We start from the raw sequence: 18389 nt of genomic DNA on the forward strand, positions 1-18389 counted from the left end.
TATAGTTTCTTAAGTGAAGAAAAATAGTGTAGGGTGGCAAAAGAAAATTTTAAATACTTCAAAAGTGAACAGAGGAGAAGCAGGAGATAGATAGCAGATGATGGCAATAAAGAAGGAGTAAAAAATAGCTTAAAGTAATCAAATAATTAAAGAGAGGAAGAGGTGACAGGAAAATTTGGTCATTAGTTGGGGAAGAGAGTGAAGAAGGGATAGTAAGAGGAACAAAAACCTAGGCATGAACAAATGAATGAATGTAGGATCAGAACAACTTAAACCCACATATAATTTTATCCCACCAAAGTCAAACCCAGCTAAATAATAAACAGATTAAGAAGAAAGCAATTAAAATGAAAGTAAAATTATGTGAATATAATTTTAAACCCTCCACACACACACACACACACACACATACAACACACAATCACATGGAATGGATTAAAAAAAATAAGATGAAATAAAAAATTAAAATTTAAATCTAAAACAGTAAAATAATGGGATAGGGAAAAAAAGGTAAAAATTCTTAATGAGAAAATAAAGGGCTTGTTTCTGCTGAGGTGATCAAAACAGTTGGCAAAGATGGATTTTCATTGCTTCAGTTGTTGTTCCATACTTTGTATTTATTTCTGGGCTCTGTAACCCTTGTGTAAAGGGCTGGGTGTGGCTGTTTCTCACCAAGCTGCCAGCGGACGTAGCCAGGAGCCAAAGCTGGGTGTAGTAGCTCTCAGCTTCCCATCTCATAGTATTGGATGGAGTAGATGGGGGTGCTGACTAGCTGTGTACTCCCTTGGGGGTGCGGAGTTCTAAATTGGAAGTTCTAGTACTTGGGATTTAGTCTTGGCTGACCTTTGAAACTCTGTTGGTGGGTATTTGAACTTTGATCTATACCCCCTGTTGCTGGGGAAAGGCCAATCCCTGCTAGATGTCTGGGTCTCAGGGACTTCCCATAAATTCCACCTTTAGGTTGCATAGTCCAAACCTCCAGAGTTCTCACATTCACTGTGATGGATGTGAATTACGTAGGATCAGACCTGGAGCAGATGCTCCTGTATGACCAGTTATTGGCATCTTCTTAAAAGCTCATACAGGATGCCAGCTATGAAGAACTCTATCTTCAGTATTTGAAGCTAGCACAACTCTCTCTTCACCTGTTTAGTTCCATTTTTCCAGGCATACCCTGGACCCCACAATAGATGACTACTGGGCCAGGCTGGCAACTTCTGCTATGAATTATTGATCTCTTGCCTCTGCTCACTGCCATGTGGCCACTTATATATGGTTCCTGCCAGGCTATCCACCCATGGTCTGAGTGATGTGGGTTGCTTTTCACTCAACAACTTCCCCTTCCTTTTGGGGCTCATTAAGACCAACCTCTCTCTCTTTTTTCAGTTTCCCGCCAAGCCGATTTTTCACAGTGCTTTCCTCTCTCTCTGCCTCTGCTCCCCTTTCCTTAGCAGCTGTAGCTGCTGCCATTGCTGCCACTAACATCACCGTCACCTCCATAACATACTTTCTTATATTGTTTGAAGTGTCTGACTTTCTGTGTCTCTATCATATCTTTTACTGTCCAGTGTTGAATTTCAGGGAATTCCGTTAGTTACCCACCTCACTGAGAAACAGTCTTCTCACCTTTTAAATCTTTTATTTCAACTTGCATAATTAAAATTTTTTAATTAGATAAAAAAGTGAACAACAAAACCACGCCGATGTACCATGTATGTTGTTAACACTAAATAAGAGCATGTGCAAATTTTAAAACCAACACATTCCTTATAACTGTTTTGAATAGCATTGTCACATCATTTATAATGGCATATATTTATAAAAGATGTTTAAGACTGGTTGCTAACTTAGTTTTATCTTGGATTTTCTTTTAAGATACTATGAGAATAGCTGTGAATTTACAAAGATGATTTCTGTATGATACATTGAATCTAAGCTTGAAAGATAGATAGATAGATAGATAGATAGGGAGAGATATCTATATATATCAATCCTGTGGACTACAAATATAAATGTAAATTATTTAATCCTTTTGTTTCACATTTTAAAAAAGCACCCTCATTTCTTTAAAGTTTTCACTCAACAAAATGGCTTTTGCAAGTTGACTGTAGACATAACATATTCTGTTGTTAAGGGCTGATTTTATGGGACTATCCAATTCAGAGTCTGATTTAGAGCTAAAAATCAAACATCATTACAAAAAAGTTATCATCCCAGGCAGCATAATGGATTTTTCAGATAATATAGTTTCTAAAGCTCTCACCATCCTAGTTCTCCTTCTTTTTGTTTTCACTTATATATTTATTTCTTTTAAGGAAGCAAAAAATATGAAAGTTCATCAAAATTCTGAATGTCACAGTGTGTATAGCATTGAATGAGAGTAGCTTTGGCATTTGGTGTTACAAGTTCATCTTCACCGCAGATCTTTTCTTCATTCTGGGTCACAGTGAGGTGAAATGGGAAGAATAAGATTTCCAAATGCAGAGTGTTGAGTTGTGAAGTACCAGATGAATGTGCAGGTGTATGCTGCAAAGCTGCCTTCTGTTGGGCTATGACACGATGCTGCTCTGTGTGATCCTGGAAGTCCTTATTAAGAGCGGTCCTGAGAGTGCGGTGCTAGCTTCAGGACGATTTGCTAAAGACTGGTTCTGCATAAGTGATTCTCGTATCTCTTTGTCCAGTTCTGTCAAGATTACAACTCTGTTTTGAAAAACTTTTCTAGAAGAATTTGCTGACATTTTCCTGTTTTTTGTTTCAGTTATATTCAGAAGCAACTGATTAGCACTTTATAATCACTAGGGATGTGAGAATGTTGGGAGGACTTGCTGTTGGTCTCAGCTGTCAAGGTGGAACAGAACACCTAGAGACAGGCAAAAACTCCACAATGTGCCACTTTTAAAATCTTGAGCTCAGAAACTGCTGGGAAGTGTACCCTTCCTCTAATCTACCATTTTTCTGAATTAAAAAAAAAAAGTTCATTAAAAAAAAATTAAACTGGGCTCAGTTATGCCAGTAATCCCAGAAGCTCAGGGGGCTGAGGCAGGAAGAAAACAAATCTGAGGCTAGCCTTAGCCACTTAGTGAGGCCCTAAGCAACTTAGTGAGACCCTGTCTCAAAATAAATAAAAAGGACTGGGGATGTGGCTTAGTGGTAAAGTGCCCCTGGGTTTAATCCTCAGTACAAAAACATAAAGTAAAAAACCAGAACATTAAAACATGTTCTAATGTGCAAATCGAAAGTATTTTTACTTTAGCATCAGATGTAGAAAATACCTGGTCACTGCCTTTGAGTGACAAGGTCAGAGTTGGTGCAGTCATCCATGAATGTTCAGGAATTTAAGGAACTTCCAGACTCAGAACCCATCCATCTTGTTTCAGGGGAGGGAACAGGTCCAAGGTTATTTGAGGAGGGCCCAAACCAGCATCTGTGGAGTCATAGAAATGGTGGAGGCTGCCCTTTTCATTGATATTAATTTTTTTCTTGATTAGACTTCTTAGATTTTTATCAACTTTTAGCTGTGTTATTTCTTTTCTATTTCACATATTTCTGCTGCTACTCTTATTTTTTCCTTCCTACTACCTAATTGGAAAATAATTTGATTGTTAATCTAACTTCTTTTTAATACAAATACTTTAAGTTATAAGTGTTCATCTTATAACACTTATAACTTATGAGAGAGTCTGATCTTTTAAGCTTTTTTTTTTTTTTTTGTGGTGCTGGGGATCAAACTCAGGCCTTGTGTATGCAAGGAAAGCACTCTACCATTTGGGCTATATCCCCAGCCCTATTTTAAGCTTTTATTATCACTTAGTTCGAAGCACTTTTTATTTACTTTTCTTCTTTGATCTGTGAGATATTTATTTATTTATTTATTTATTATTTTTTTATTGGTTGTTCAAAACATTACAGAGCTCATGACATATCATCTTTCATACATTTGATTCAAGTGGGTTATGAACTTCCATTTTTACCCCAAATACAAATTGCAGAATTCTGTGAGATATTTATAAGGGAAATAATGTGACCGCATTATTTATTTCTGATTAAATAACATCAATGTTAAGAAAGAAAGAAAGAAAGAAAGAAAGAAAGAAAGAAAGAAAGAAAGAAAGAAAAAGAGAGGGGTGGTGTTGGGCTCTCAATGGTAGCTATCCAGAATCCTCTCCTACAGGTGGGGCAGGTTTTGAGTAAGAACCCCTCAACTAGGGGGAGTATGAGAACCACCACTTCCAAATGAATTTCACATTTTTCAACTGATGAAATGGGAAAAGTAGGAGGGTGAGAGAAGTGCTGGAAGTCCCATGCCCTTGGCCTCTGGGCCTCAGGGCCAGGGGCTGTCAGTGCCTTGCTCTGCATTCATTAGTTGCTGGCCATTGTTCTAAATGCATTACGAGTGTTATCCCATAGATTCTCCGCACCTCTAAGATATGGATGGACTTCTGATCCCCATTTTACAGAGGAGGAAGAGAGCTGCCCAAGGCCGTATGGCCAGTGTCACAACCAGGTTTTGATGCTTAGTGGAGCCCCTGTGTCTAAGCACTGCCACTGCCCAGCTTCCCTGATGATGGACCACATGGCACTTATAGTGACCTATAGCTTGCAACAGGGAACTGTGTCTGAGTCTTCAGATTCCTCTGAAGAATCCAGTACACTCTCCAGGGACTCCTTTCACTGTGGACACAGGCTGGTTAGCGCAATAACCGTGGGGAAGAAACTAGACAAGATGGTCAAGCCTTGGCCTCAAGGGAGGAGAAATCCCAGATTCTGGCCTGCTAGCTTGAAGATTATCTAGGGTTTTCTGAAACACTATCCTCTCCATCTTAAACATGTAGGTCTATGAAAACATTCCCTAATCTTAGAGACTGTTTGGACTGAGAGGGCTGTAAGGGTTGACCTGGTTCAGTTTCCAGTTTTGAGTTTCTGATAGCTATAGGTGCTGGTCCTCAGGGTATTTGTGGACACTATGTCTCCTCCTACCACTGTCCCATGATTAAAGCCATCACTTCTTCCTGCCACTACTTAAATGCCTCCTCCTGGTAGGTCTCCTGCCTCCTACTCTTCCAATTTGTCCACTTCACCATAATTGTGAATCCCAAATCAGATGACATCATTGTCTTTTTTATACTATGTTCTTAGTTCCCTGTCTCCTCCAGGACAAAGCCTAACCCCCCTGCCCCACAGTATGAGGCCTTTCATGGCATGGTTCCTGGCTACATCTTCATTTCTTTGTAACTCCCCAACCCACACCCTTAGTGGTTACTTTATTGAGCTCTTTGTGCCTGCCTGAACTAACTTGAAAATTCTTGCCTCTATCTTATGCATAAAATGTTTCCTGCGACAACTGTCCTTTACTGCATCCTCCCCAAAGTCCTTTCCCTATAGAGAGCCCTTCTCCCAGTGCTCCTTCCTCTGTATTCCCACTGCACCTTGTCACAACTCTCTGACCATTGCCTTCTTTGTCTACTTCCCTAATTAGTAAGCTACTTGCAAAAAGGAACTTGTTTTTCCTTCTTCTTTCCTGTATCTACAGACAGATGGGCAGAGAGTAGATATAATAGCATTTGATGAAGGAAGAAACCAAGGGATGGTATTTTTTTTGGGGGGGGATGGTACATTTTCTACTCACCTGAGCATTATATCATCTTTTGACCTAGGTTACTTCTCCTACCTTTTGTCAAGGATGGATTTCAACAAATGTCTTTACGATATTGGGGAACAACTGGGCAGCGATGAGTTGTCCTCCCTCAAGTTCTTATGTCTGGAATATATCCCACAAAAGAAGCAGGAGCCCATCAAGGATGCTTTGAAGCTATTCCAGACACTTCAGGAAAAGGGAATGTTGGAGGAAAACAATCTGTCCTTCTTGAAGGAGTTGCTTTTCCGAATTAATAGACTGGACCTGCTGACCACTATCCTAAATACCAGCAAGGAGGATATGGTGTGGGAACTTCAGATTCCTGGCAAGGCCCAGATTTCTGCCTATAGGTACGTAGAAACTTCACAGTGTGGGGACCTGGAGGACACATCTTTCTGGGCATGACTGATTGGGGATTGTCTATGTTCCATGAGTTGGGAGGCTCTGGAAAAAAGATGTCTCACCAGAACCTGATTAAGAAATTTAGGGGGCAGGGCCCGGTGGTGCACACCTGTAATTCCAGTAGCTTGGGAGCCTGAGGCAGGAGGATCACGAGTTCAAAGCTAGCCTCAGCAACAATGAGGCGCTAAGCAACTCAGTGAGACCCTGTCTCTAAATAAAATACAAAATAGGGCTGGGGATGTGGATCAGTGGTTAAGTGATCCTGAGTTGAATCCCTGGTACCCCCCCCCCAAAAAAAAGAAATTCAGAGAAAAAAATTACCACAGTCATAAAATATTTACTTTCCAAAGTGAAACTTCCTGCAGGTATGCTGAAGTTAAAATAGTTTTTTGAAATGTTCTAATTCTTTTTCTCTTATCTTGGCATCCTTCCTCTGCTGATGTTCACACCATGTACTTAACTTGCCTACTTTGCCACTGAGCAAGGCATCATGGTTTCCTGGCCTGGAAGCCCCTCCCATCTGCTGGAAATTTTCAGTGGGTTTAAGGATTTTATCCCATAATTAAAGATTCAAAATGACACTATTCCCTAGTGAGGTGTTTGCTGCCAGGCCTGACCCACAGAGACTGCTCAGGTTCAGTTAGCACAGCAGCACCCAATTGCTGGCTGTTCAAGAGAACAGCGGTGACAAAGGCCCTGAAACTCACCTTCTCTCAACCTGGGAGACAGGGCAATGGTGAGCCACATATAGTTGCAACTTCATGACTTTAAAAATAGAAACACGTTATGCTCTTTCAATATTCATTTAATTTTTCTTTCTTTCTTTCTTTCTTTCTTTCTTTTTTCTTTATTTTTTTTTTTTGGTGGTGGTATTAGGAATTGAACCCAGGAGTGCTCTACCACTGAGCTAATTCCCCAGCCCTTTTAAAGTTTCTTTATTTTGAGATAGGGTCTTGCTAAATTGCCCAGGTTGGCATTGAACTTGCAATCCTCCTGGCCTCAAGTGGTTGAGATTACTGGTATGTGCCACCGTGCTCGTCTGTCAACATCTTGTTTTCAGACACTCTTTAATTTCTAATTCTCTTTTTAGAAATTTTTTATGTATGCATTAACTCTGGCCCATTCACTGTCTCTGCTTGTCAGTAACTGGCACGTTGCATGGAAAGGCTTCACAGCCAGGGCTGATGGTTACTACCCTCTGATAGCCCAGCCTATCAATGCCTTGGTTCTATTCTCAGACACCTGAGGTTCTGGCATGTTCCTTGTCATATGTCTTCCTACTTGAGGCTTGACTATTTTGATTTTAAATGGCAAAATAAATATCTGGGTGTATTAGTTTCTGAGGGCTGCTGTAACAAAAGTATCACAAATTAGATGGGTAAAAATAGTAGAGGCAATTTATTCTCTTACAGTCCTGGGGGCTCAAGTGCAGAAATGAAGGTGCCAGAAGAGTTGGTTCCTTCCGGAGGCCCTGATGGAGAATCTGCCCTGCCTCTCGCCCCTAGCTTCTGCTGTTGCAGGCAATCCTTGGTGTTCCTTGTCTTGCAGATGCATCCTTCCAGTCTCTGCCTATGTCCTCATCTCCATGACTGTCTGTCTGATTTTTCCTTTTCTTGTAAGGACACTGGCCATTGGATTAGGGCCCATTCTAATTCACTATGATCTCAGTTCAATGAGATTTTTTTTGTCTGCAAAGACCCTTTGTCCAAATAAAGGGTTATTTATTTCTTGAGAAGATTTATGGATCAGATTTCTTGAGAAGGTGTATGTATCAGCTGATAACACTGAGTAACTTCCCATCATTAAGTGAGGTGACTGTACTTCATGTAAATTTATTCACATAATCTTTGGTATTTGCCTATGGTGTGAATATATTATTATCTCCAGTCTGCAGATGAGGAAAAAATGTCTAACATGTTGAAAGTCACACAGCTCCCAGATGGTGGGGCCAAAGTTCTAACACAGGTCGTGTGGGTCTCTTGTGCTCAAATGCTGCCTTTACCACCCTCAGGGATTATGAAAATAATAAGGGCATGGACCAGGCTATAAGGGGACTTGAACACTTTCGTAAAGGGACGATAACGAGTGATCCTTCTGCAGTGAGGCATAGTGGAGCACATGCAGCCCTGAGGACAGGCAGGCAATGGCCATTAGTGGTTGGCTGGGAGGGGGCAGGCTGGAAAGGGAGGAGGGCGTGGGGGCAGTGAGGAGCAGAGCAGATGAACTAAATGTTTGGCTCTCCTTTTTTTTTTTTTTTTTTTGGTACCAGGGATTGAACCCACGGTTACTTGACCACCAATAATAAGGGCATGGACCAGGCTATAAGGGGACTTGAACACTTTCGTAAAGGGACGATAATGCCCTTTTAAAATATTTTATTTAAGACAGAGTTTTGAGTTGCGTAGGGCCTCACTTCTGAGGTTGCCTCTGAACTCGCAAACCTCTTGCCTCCTGAGCTGTTGGGATTACAGGCGTGTGCCACTGAACCTGGCTGGCTCTTCTCCTGAAGGAAAGACTGAGAGGACATTGCCCAGTTTGATGAAGGAAGTGGTAATCCAACATGCAGAGTAGAAAGTACCATTTTCAAAAGTCAATGCTTTTTTGTATTGCAACGAGATCTTGTTCTTAGAGTGAAAGACGAAGGAAAAACAAGATGCATTTAACTGGAATAAACCAAAGGACAAAGCTGATGGAACTTTTAATTGTTCAGGGCAGGCACAAGTCAGTAGACTTGTGTGTCTACCTGCCTTTCTCTCAGGACTCAGTTCCTAAATCATGTCTCAGATTTTTTTGGAGGGAGGCCATTGAGTCAAGTCCCTTGTGACTCCACATAGCAAATTTGAAAGGATCTAAGGAAACATTTCTTAAGTGTCTCCATTTCCCACCGCAGGGTCATGCTTTTTCAGATTTCAGAAGATGTAAATAAACTGGAATTGAAGTCTTTTAAGTTTCTTTTGAGCAAGGATATCTCCAAGTGTAAGCTGGATGACGACATGGTAAGACCTGGTATTGTCTGGAGATGCAGTCCTGAGAGTTGGTCAGCCACTGGGGACTTCTGAGGCTAAAGAGGGGGGCTCTTCTGATAAAAGCAACCTGAATTCTAGTTCCTAACCAGAGAGAGGAAAGCCGTCAGCAGGTGTGCTGTAGATCTCATGCCTTTGCACTGTGAGTGCTGCTCACATTAATCTTCAGGAGCGAGCAGACTCGGGAGTCAGGGGAGTAGTACGGCTGTGCATCAGGACCCTGTGTGGGACCAGGCAAAGGCAGGAAGGAAGTGGTGGTCTGAGACATTTTCTCCACTTCTTCATTCCTGGGTGGTATCTCTGGGTATGTTGTATGTGGTGTATGTATCTCTGTTATATGTATTGCATGTCTCTTATATGTATGATATGTATATCCATGTGTGGTGTGTGTCTCTGTGTAGTGTCTGTGTGTATGTCTCTGTGTTTTTCCTGTGTCTCTGTTTATGTGTGTGTTTCCCCGTCTGTGCATGTTTCTGTGTGTGTGTGTGTGTGTGTGTGGTATTTGTGTGCGTGTGTGTTGTGTGTATGTGTGTGTGTGTGTGTGTGTGTATGTGTGTGTGTGTGTATTCAGGTTTGGAGGTAGATTATACTACATCAGGGTATAAGGGAGTCCCAGAGCTGTCACTGTGTCACTGACCAGGCTGCTGTGTCTCAGCCAATGCACACAGGCCTGGTTCATACATAAAGACAACCACAGGCAATCTGAGCATAGAGCCTGGGGATCTGGGGACATCTGACATGGCCTCTCTTCTATTCTCTCACTTCTGTGTTTTTGGGCCAGAAGTCATGGCCTCCCTAGGCGCCTGTCTGCTGCAGGAGACCAGCATGCACTCTCAAGGGTCTGCTTGGGAAGTAAGGGTGAATCCTTGGTTTGGAAAAAGTGATATTTTATATATATATATATATATATATATATATATATATATATATATATACATATATATATAATAAAATTATATATATAAAAAATAAAATTATATATATATGTATATATATATAAAATAAAATATATATTATAAAAACTAGTATGACTCAATCCAGTCTTCCCACTTTATTTCTTGTCCCCTAGAGCTTGCTCGACATTTTCATAGAGATGGAGAAGAAGCTCATCCTAGGAAAGAGAAACCTGGGAACCCTGAAAAATATCTGTGAACAAATCAACAAGAGCCTGCTGAAGATCATTGAGAATTATGAAGAATTAAGCAGAGGTAAAAATAACCTGATACTGTGAATCAGCTAATCATTTTCTCAAATTCAAAAATTCCTGTCTGAAGCAGATCTAACCACATATTTGGGGTGTGTTTTTCTCTTGATTCAGAGAGAAGAATGAGTCCTGAAAGAAGAACAGATGCACTTTTAAATGGTAATGCTTACAGATGTGCAGAGTTAATTTACCCTCTTGTAACATCATACCTCTTTCTACTGCTTCCTGTTATTGGGATGAAAGTTTGGTGGTCACTTGTTATCACCTTCTCTGCACATCGACAGACCTCGCAGCCCCAGACTGGCATGTTTGCCATAAGTCCTGGACTTAACTTTTTTGCTTCTTTTTTTCCCCCTTCTCTCTCCTAGCACCTCCCACTGACATGTGTTGCCTGTGGTTTGCACTGGTAGATAGATTTAAATGACTCTGTTGATTAAGTCACTTCCTTTTTCAACAACTTTTTTTTTTTTTTTTTTAATTTGTTGTCCAGGTCAGAGACCTCTTGTGATTAATTCCCCTCCATCCCCCGCTGAGTCACCAGGCTCCCTGTTCTGCCCTCCACAAAAGCTCCCCATCATCTGTCTGACTTCCCTTGTGGATGTTTCAGCCAAATTATATTTTTCTAGTCCTCTGTCTCTTTCCTACCTGGGGAAGTCAGACTAAACAAGCAGAAGGAATTCTTCAGGATCTCCTTCAAATTTTTAATTACTTTCTCATTACAAAAATTATACGTACTCACCGAGAATGATTTTAAATTCAGAGAAAAATTTTTAAAGACCCGCTGAGATTCATCACATCCTAAATATTACTACTGTTAATATTTTATATTTGTTACATTTTCACCCTGGCTCTTCTTTACGTGTGTGCGCATGCGCGCCAGTGGGCGGGCATGAAAAATGCATTTTGAAGCATCTTTTTATGAAGGTTACTCTGAGTAATATCCATGCATCCAGTTCTTCCCTACTTCCCGTGTCTGCATGGGCTTAAGATTTGAAGAGTACATTAAGTAGTACTTTTGAGTCAATTCATCCTGTGCCAGTGTTTTATAAATGAATATTTCACAAATACCATAGAGCTCAACCTAGCAATGTGGAAACATATAAAAATTATGACATTTCTTGGTCACCATTGTCCAAGATGATACACATTTCTTTACCAAAGTCTCTTTCCTGCCATGCCTCATTCCAGTCATGTCTCTCTGTTGTTTGCAGGGGAGGAGTCCTTGGGGATGTTGACATTGTCGGACTCTCCAGGAGAACAGGACAGTGACTCACAGGTACATGGACACCTCCAAATCCTTCTTCCTTTTACATTGCAGATTCTAGATCTTATATTTTTTGTTTTTTGTTTGTTTGTTTGTTTTGTTTTTAGCTGCCAAATGAACCAATTAAGGGTAGAAAATGAAAAATCTGAGAATTGTAGGGAAAAAAAATCCCATGAAAGGACAAGTTAAAAATGTCATTTCATTTTAAAAATGTGACCTCTCCAGTTCCAGTGTATTACATTTTTATTTTAAAACAAAATACAGAGGTATTGGACTAGCTAGAAGGTGGGAGGCCTCCTATCTAATCTTCTAGATGCCACGCCAACCTAATGGGGGATGCTTTGGGGTAGGGGCCTAGCACACCTGGAACAAGCAAAGTCTTTCCTTTAAGCATGACCTTTAAAAAATTGTTTTCTTTTATGATTTGGAGTAAGCAACAAGTACTCATAATCTAGTCATATCTTTGTGCTTTTGACCCAGAAGAAAAATTTCCTCTCTAGACAACATAAGTTGTACTTATGTAACTTCAACAATTCACCAAATGCATTTTAATGCCTTGCCCCATTCACTACTCCTCACTGTGGCAGGAAGCACAGGAGACCCTGAACACCTGATTTAGGCTTGAGAGTAACTATTTAAAAGTGTGGGCTCTGTGAAAATTACCAGAACTCTCTCCATCTGAAAATCAAGGAATAACCACAGTGATGTGGCACTTAAAGTAAAATAATGCTCTACAAGCATTGTTCTCATCAAATAGTCTATGATCTTAATATTGTCTAGTATTGTAAATGTACCCAGTATATTAGTAAATACTTAGCATACATGATAGTAAATACTGAATATACTTAAGTACTTAATAAAATACTTGATATCTTAGTAAACTTGCTAAGATCCTAATACATTGGGTAAATCGCCTGAAGTTTTATGTTATGTAGAAGCAGAAATTTGGTCTCCTAACCTGGGGAGGGATTGTTTTCTGTACCTCAATGGGTTACACAGATATGTCACCAAATGCTAAGAATCCCAGCAATGAAATAGCCCTAGAAAAATAAGCAGCACACAGGGCCACCTCAGGCCAGTACTGTCAGGCATACAGTCTGGATTCTTAACCTACAACATAACCCCAACATCTCTCTCCACCAGCTACAGTGGTCCTGAGAGCTGGGTTATATCAGCTTCAAACATCCTGGGACTATACTGTATCCGCCTGATGGGCAGGCTCTCAGCTGTTAGCCAAGAAGTGCAGATGAGATGTGTGGATAGCCAATACGTCCACAGTCAGGGTGGAGCAGCCCAAAGACAGTCATTTTTAGCAGTTCTGGATTGAGCTCTCAAAAGTTTCTAAATCCCAATCGTGGGCACAATGTTCTCTGCCTCAAAGACATGAGGATGGTATTAATGTATGAATGTATGTGCAAAGTGCTCATGCAGCCCAGGTACACTGACTTTACAGTTATCGATGGGGCAGAAGTCTGAGGGATCCTGTGTGAGAACAGTAGGGAACTAGTTCTTCAGGAGAATGGCTCCAAGTTGGGGTGACTTGGGGCAAGGGAGAGCCCACTTGCCCCAGCCCCCTGGGGATCCCACCCTCTTCCTGGAAAGTTGTTTGTTTATATCGCCAGTATTCAACTTGCAGAGTAAAGTGCCTGGGTTGGGTTTTTGTTTTCCAGACATCAGACAAAGTTTACCAAATGAAAAACAAACCTCGGGGATACTGTTTGATTTTCAACAACTATGATTTTAGCATGGCACGGAAGGATATGCCCAAGCTCCACAACATTAAGGATAGGAAAGGATCAGATTTGGATGAAGGTACAGTAGAATCCAAAAGAGATGTGAAAATTTCTTACATCTATTTTTTTTTAAAATTTTATCAAAAGGGGGAAAACAAAAGCTGTACCAAAAGAGCCACATATTTCAAGAATATGAATTTAAAGATATTTTCTTCTGGAGGTGAAGAACTTTCTTATATATTTGTTAGTTTTTTGCTTTGTATAAAATTTGTTTCTATAAATCACAGCATAAGCATATGTAGAATGGTAAACTATCAAGTCTTACTAGAATCTTATAAAGAGGAGCAGCAATGAGCTTTACTTTTAAGTCAACTAAGTGAATAGCATTTCTGTAGAGTGTGTTAGGTGAAAAAGATTGCCTTAGTATGAAAATCTATATTGGTATTGAATTTATAAAAGTTGTGCTACTGCCAAATGTTTTCTCTGATAAATGGCTGCTGATCCATAATGGGGAAGGGACGGAGCATGGGAAGAATGGAGGAACTTTGGACATAGGGGAAGGAGGGGTGGAGAGTGAGAATGGGGGCAGGAGAGATGGTAGAATGAGATGGACATCATTACCCTAGGTACTTGTATGACCGTACATATGGTACAACTCTACATCGTGTACAATCAGAAAAACAAAAGTTGTGCTCCATTTGTATACAATGAATCAAAATGCATTCTGGTGTCATGTATAACTAATTAGAATAAATTAAAAAAGAAAAAGAAAAAAAAAGTTGTGCTACTGAATGTAGAAGAAATTGTGAATTCTTAACAAAAATATCATTTTTGCTTATTTAAGCAAATCTATTTAAGGTTTTAAAGTCAGAATTTCAGGCCATTGATTACATCAATTATCATTATGTATTTGGTTTTGGAAAAAACATTTTAGATCTTTGATTTCTATTCATTGAATATTAATTTTTTCTATTAAATTTCATTTGATTCTATTTCTGGCAGTTCATTTTTCTTATATCTGGCCCACAGAACCCAGTCTGTGACGGGTATTTAAGATCACATGTCCTGTTTTATATTTTCCTAGGCTTATTACATTCTGTGTTAATGAGTAAAAATAGATGCAGCTGCCTGTATCATTTTTCCTGAGATGTTCTTTCTGTTCTGCTGTAGTGTCCTGTGAACTTTGCTGTTATTTTCTTCATCACCACCCCACATGCACATGCCCCAGTTCCATCTCATGGAGCCAACAACTGTTCCTATTCCACCATCATAAGGAACAGGAAGTTTATTCTCTCATAAAAATGAACCAGAGAGTCTCTAAGATCTAGTGATACCAGGCTCAGCAAAGAAAGCAGTGAAGTATGGAAGAAAGGAAGAGAAAAACAAAAGTCAACCTACTGGTGGCATGAAATTAGATTTCTAACCTATCTTGGTTCCAAAAAACATTGGTAGAAAATATGAATTCTCCTTTGGAGAAGATGAAAGCCCTAGATAAAAGATGTATAAATCATGATATCTGGGGGGCTCCTAATGGAATGATAAGTTTCCTAATCAAACACTCTGCTATGAAGTCCACCAGTGAACAAACCATGCCTATGAACACAGAGCTTTTGCTTAACTTTTTAGTAGACTAATGGACAACCAAGTTTTATAAGGCTATGGATAACACCCCTAATATAAAACAAGCAATACAAACAAGAAAAAAAATGAAATGGAAATATAAATTAAACAAAGATGATGCTGGGTAAAAGGAAATCCTTAAAAAACTATATTTAAGGGCTGGGGTTGTAGCTCAGTGGTAGAGCGCTTGCCTAGCATGCACAAGGCACTGGATTTGATCCTCAGCACCACATAAAAATAAAAGTATTGTGTCCATCCACAACTTAAACAGATATTATATAACTAAAACTATTATATATAATATATAACTAAAACAGATATTATATATAATATATTATAATATTATATAATATATAATAATATATAAAATATAATAATATACAATATAATAATACATAATAATATAATATAATATGTATAATATCTGTTTTAGTATATATTTATACACACATTTAAAATAATTTTTAAAACTATATTTAATATTTTTAGTAAAATATTCATAGAGGAACAAGATGTTATGAAAAAGAAACAGAACAAGAATTACTAAAAATTCAACATATGAGCACAGAAATAAAAAAAATTCAAAAGAGCAGATAGGGCAGAAGATAAAGTCTCAGAAAATAGGACAAAAAGCACACACACAAAAAAAGTGACAAATAGGAACCAAAGGAAAAGAAAATTTGAAGAAAAGTTAAGAATGTCCAGTCTCTAATAATCAGAGTTCCAAAGAGGACAGAGAAAATGGGGAAATGGAAATTTCCAGAAATTAGGTTAATAGTCTGCAGACTAAAAGGACCTGATGAATTAAGAAAGATTCACACCAAAGCATATTTCATCCTAGAAACTTCTAGAGAGAAAAAAAAAATAAGTCAAATACATAAAGTATCAGGAACCAGGCTGTTAGTGAACTTCTTAATAGGAACACTGAAAGCTATAAGACTGAAGAAATACCTTCAAAATTCTGAGGAAAAATATTTGTGGAAAAAGCATATTGTATCTAGCTAAACTACAAAAAATATGAAAGTAGAAGTAAAGCTCATCTAAGGGCTCAAAAAATTTATTCTTTATGCAGGAGTAGATATACTCTAGCAAAACAAGTTAGTAAATCAATAAAGAAGAAGTCATAAGTTCAGGAAAAAGTGAATCTATTATGGAAAAGACCTAAAGATTTCCCAGGAGAAGAGAAATTTATCAAGCCTAAGGAACAGTCAGTTAGGATTAGAGAAAGAAGATGTAGTGCTCGAGATGAAATGTTCTTCAGAAAAATTAAAATGAATCAGACAAGCAGTCTGAAAATGGTGAAAGACTGACCTTATCTGTTAGTGTATTTGAAAAAAAAAAAGTTAACCATATGGGAAACAAAGCAAATTTAAAAAGTAATACAATTATTAACTCTGGGAAAGACAAAAATCATAATAAAAAAGGAAATATAATTTAAAAACTTGATGTTGACATTGTCCTGGTAACACATATATTATTATGAATTCAACCCAAAATTATAAAAAAATTATACAAGAGTACTATGTGCTTACCTTCCATAATAATTCACATAGAAAAAATCTAAAATTCGGGGCTGGAGTTGTGGCTCAGTGGTAAAGCACCTGCCTCGCAAGTGCGAGAAAAAAATAAAAGGTATTGTGTCCAACTACAATTAAAAAATAAGTATTAATAAAAAAGTCTAAAATTTATAAATGAATTAATAGTAGTGAATTCAAATTCATTACAAAATGGCAGCTAATATTAAAGTATTTAAAACCTAAAAGTGGTTGCTTTCATGGCATATGACTGGGTAACAGAGAAGAATAGAGAGAGGATAACTGTTGTTTTTTTTTTATTATTGGTTGTTCAAATCATTACAAGGCTCTTGACATATCATATTTCAAACATTAGTTTCAAGTGAGTTATGAACTCCCATTTTTACCCCAAATACAGATTGCAGAATCACATCGGTTAGGATAACTGTTTTTGTAATAAGTCTTTTAGTTCTATTTTATTCGTATCTCCTATTTTGATAAGTGTAACTAATTTTGAGTGTACAGCATTAAATGAATATAGATTTTTATTCAAAAATTCTTTCTCTTTTTTATGATTATATAGGAAATAAAATCACCTCTTAAATTGATTTGGTAGTAAGCCAAAATAACAGCTTACTCATCCTATAAATTGTTTCAGAAAAGGCAACTGGCCGAAAATAGCACTCACCCCTTTTTCATTTGCTTTATGGTTTGGAAATGTTCTCTGCTGGTGGCAATAAATATTAAAAGTCTATAGAATTCACCTACTAATATAGATGTTCTCCTTCTTGAACTTTTGGCTCAAATTCTTATCTATCAATATCACATCCCTCCAATTCTTTTTCACGCTGGGCTGTGGCAATGAATTGCTGTAGTGTGATATGACTTTTCTTCTTTCACTTTTCAGAGGCTTTGAGCAAGACCTTTAAGGAGCTTCATTTTGAAATAGTATGTTACAAAGATTCTACAGCCAAGGAAATCTGTGAAGTTCTAAAATTCTACCAAAGTGAAGACCATAATAATAAAGATTGTTTCATCTGCTGTATCCTCTCGCATGGAGACGAGGGCATAATCTATGGCACTGATGGACAGAAGGTCTCCATCTTTGAGCTGACCTCTTATTTCACTGGTTCAAAGTGCCCTTCCCTTGCTGGGAAACCTAAAGTCTTTTTTATTCAGGCTTGTCAAGGGGATAACTACCAGAAAGGTGTACTTGTTGAAACCGACTCAAAGCAGAAGGACCCCTACTTAGAGATGGATTTATCATTTCAAAAGAGTTATATCCCAGATGAAGCTGACTTTCTGTTGGGGATGGCCACTGTGAGCAACTGTGTTTCCTATCGAAATCCCATGGAGGGAACCTGGTATATCCAGTCCCTTTGCCAGAGACTGAGAGAAAGATGTCCTCGGTAAGGTTTGCCTATCCAGCCCTCCTCAGTGTTATACTACCTGCTCCCCTTCCCCATCACCACTACTATATGTGCATAGCCAGGGCCTTTTAGAAAAAGCTTTATGGGTGAGGTAGTATTAATTGAAGAAGCATCAAGAGGAGTGATTTCCATTTACCTCTAAAATGTCTCCCTGTGGACTACAAAGTCCTACTTCCCAGGTCAGCTGTGAAATAAGAGGAATGGCAAGTGTTAATATCCTTCTTTCACAGATGGGAAAACTGATACACTTACTGAGAGGTTTCCTTGATTCGGCATCTCAAAGGACAACCACGGTATTACAGAACTGGAAAGGCAATAGGCATGTGGTCCAGCTCTGTGTCTTTAAGGAAAAAAAAAAATCATGATTGAGCTGATTCAGCTAGTTTTGTTAAGTTGGCCAAGAAGGCAGTAACCATGTCAATGTTTAACACTCTCCAACTCTGTCAAAAGTCCCATAATAGCTAACTCACCTCAAACCCTTGATGCATTGTGGGAGATAAGTAGCAAAGAGATGGAGCCTCTCGTGTCTCCCCACTCACCTGGCTTGCTTTAAAGCCGCAAGAT

The 18389-nt window shown here is 38.8% G+C and overlaps 1 protein-coding gene and 1 pseudogene across 3 annotated transcripts in view; one reads left to right on the forward strand and one right to left on the reverse strand.

Annotated features, from left to right (window-relative positions):
- Casp8 (caspase 8) overlaps positions 1-18389 on the forward strand; it is a 48548-nt gene that overhangs the window by 21191 nt on the left and 8968 nt on the right. For 2 of the 3 annotated variants that reach the window (XM_005338903.5, XM_040294699.2), the window contains 7 exons: positions 5655-5985; positions 8928-9033; positions 10130-10268; positions 10379-10423; positions 11476-11540; positions 13199-13340; positions 17303-17804. In XM_005338903.5, the coding sequence (XP_005338960.2) occupies positions 5655-5985; positions 8928-9033; positions 10130-10268; positions 10379-10423; positions 11476-11540; positions 13199-13340; positions 17303-17804 (1330 nt within the window). Of the gene's footprint in view, positions 1-5654; positions 5986-8927; positions 9034-10129; positions 10269-10378; positions 10424-11475; positions 11541-13198; positions 13341-17302; positions 17805-18389 lie in introns of those variants that run through there. The other variant, XM_078017847.1, reaches the window with a different exon arrangement.
- On the reverse strand, positions 2140-3608 carry LOC144365335 (SOSS complex subunit C pseudogene; annotated as a pseudogene).

The sequence above is a fragment of the Ictidomys tridecemlineatus genome, chromosome 7 (assembly GCF_052094955.1).
Source record: "Ictidomys tridecemlineatus isolate mIctTri1 chromosome 7, mIctTri1.hap1, whole genome shotgun sequence".
In the NCBI taxonomy this organism is placed as follows: Eukaryota; Metazoa; Chordata; class Mammalia; order Rodentia; family Sciuridae; genus Ictidomys; species Ictidomys tridecemlineatus.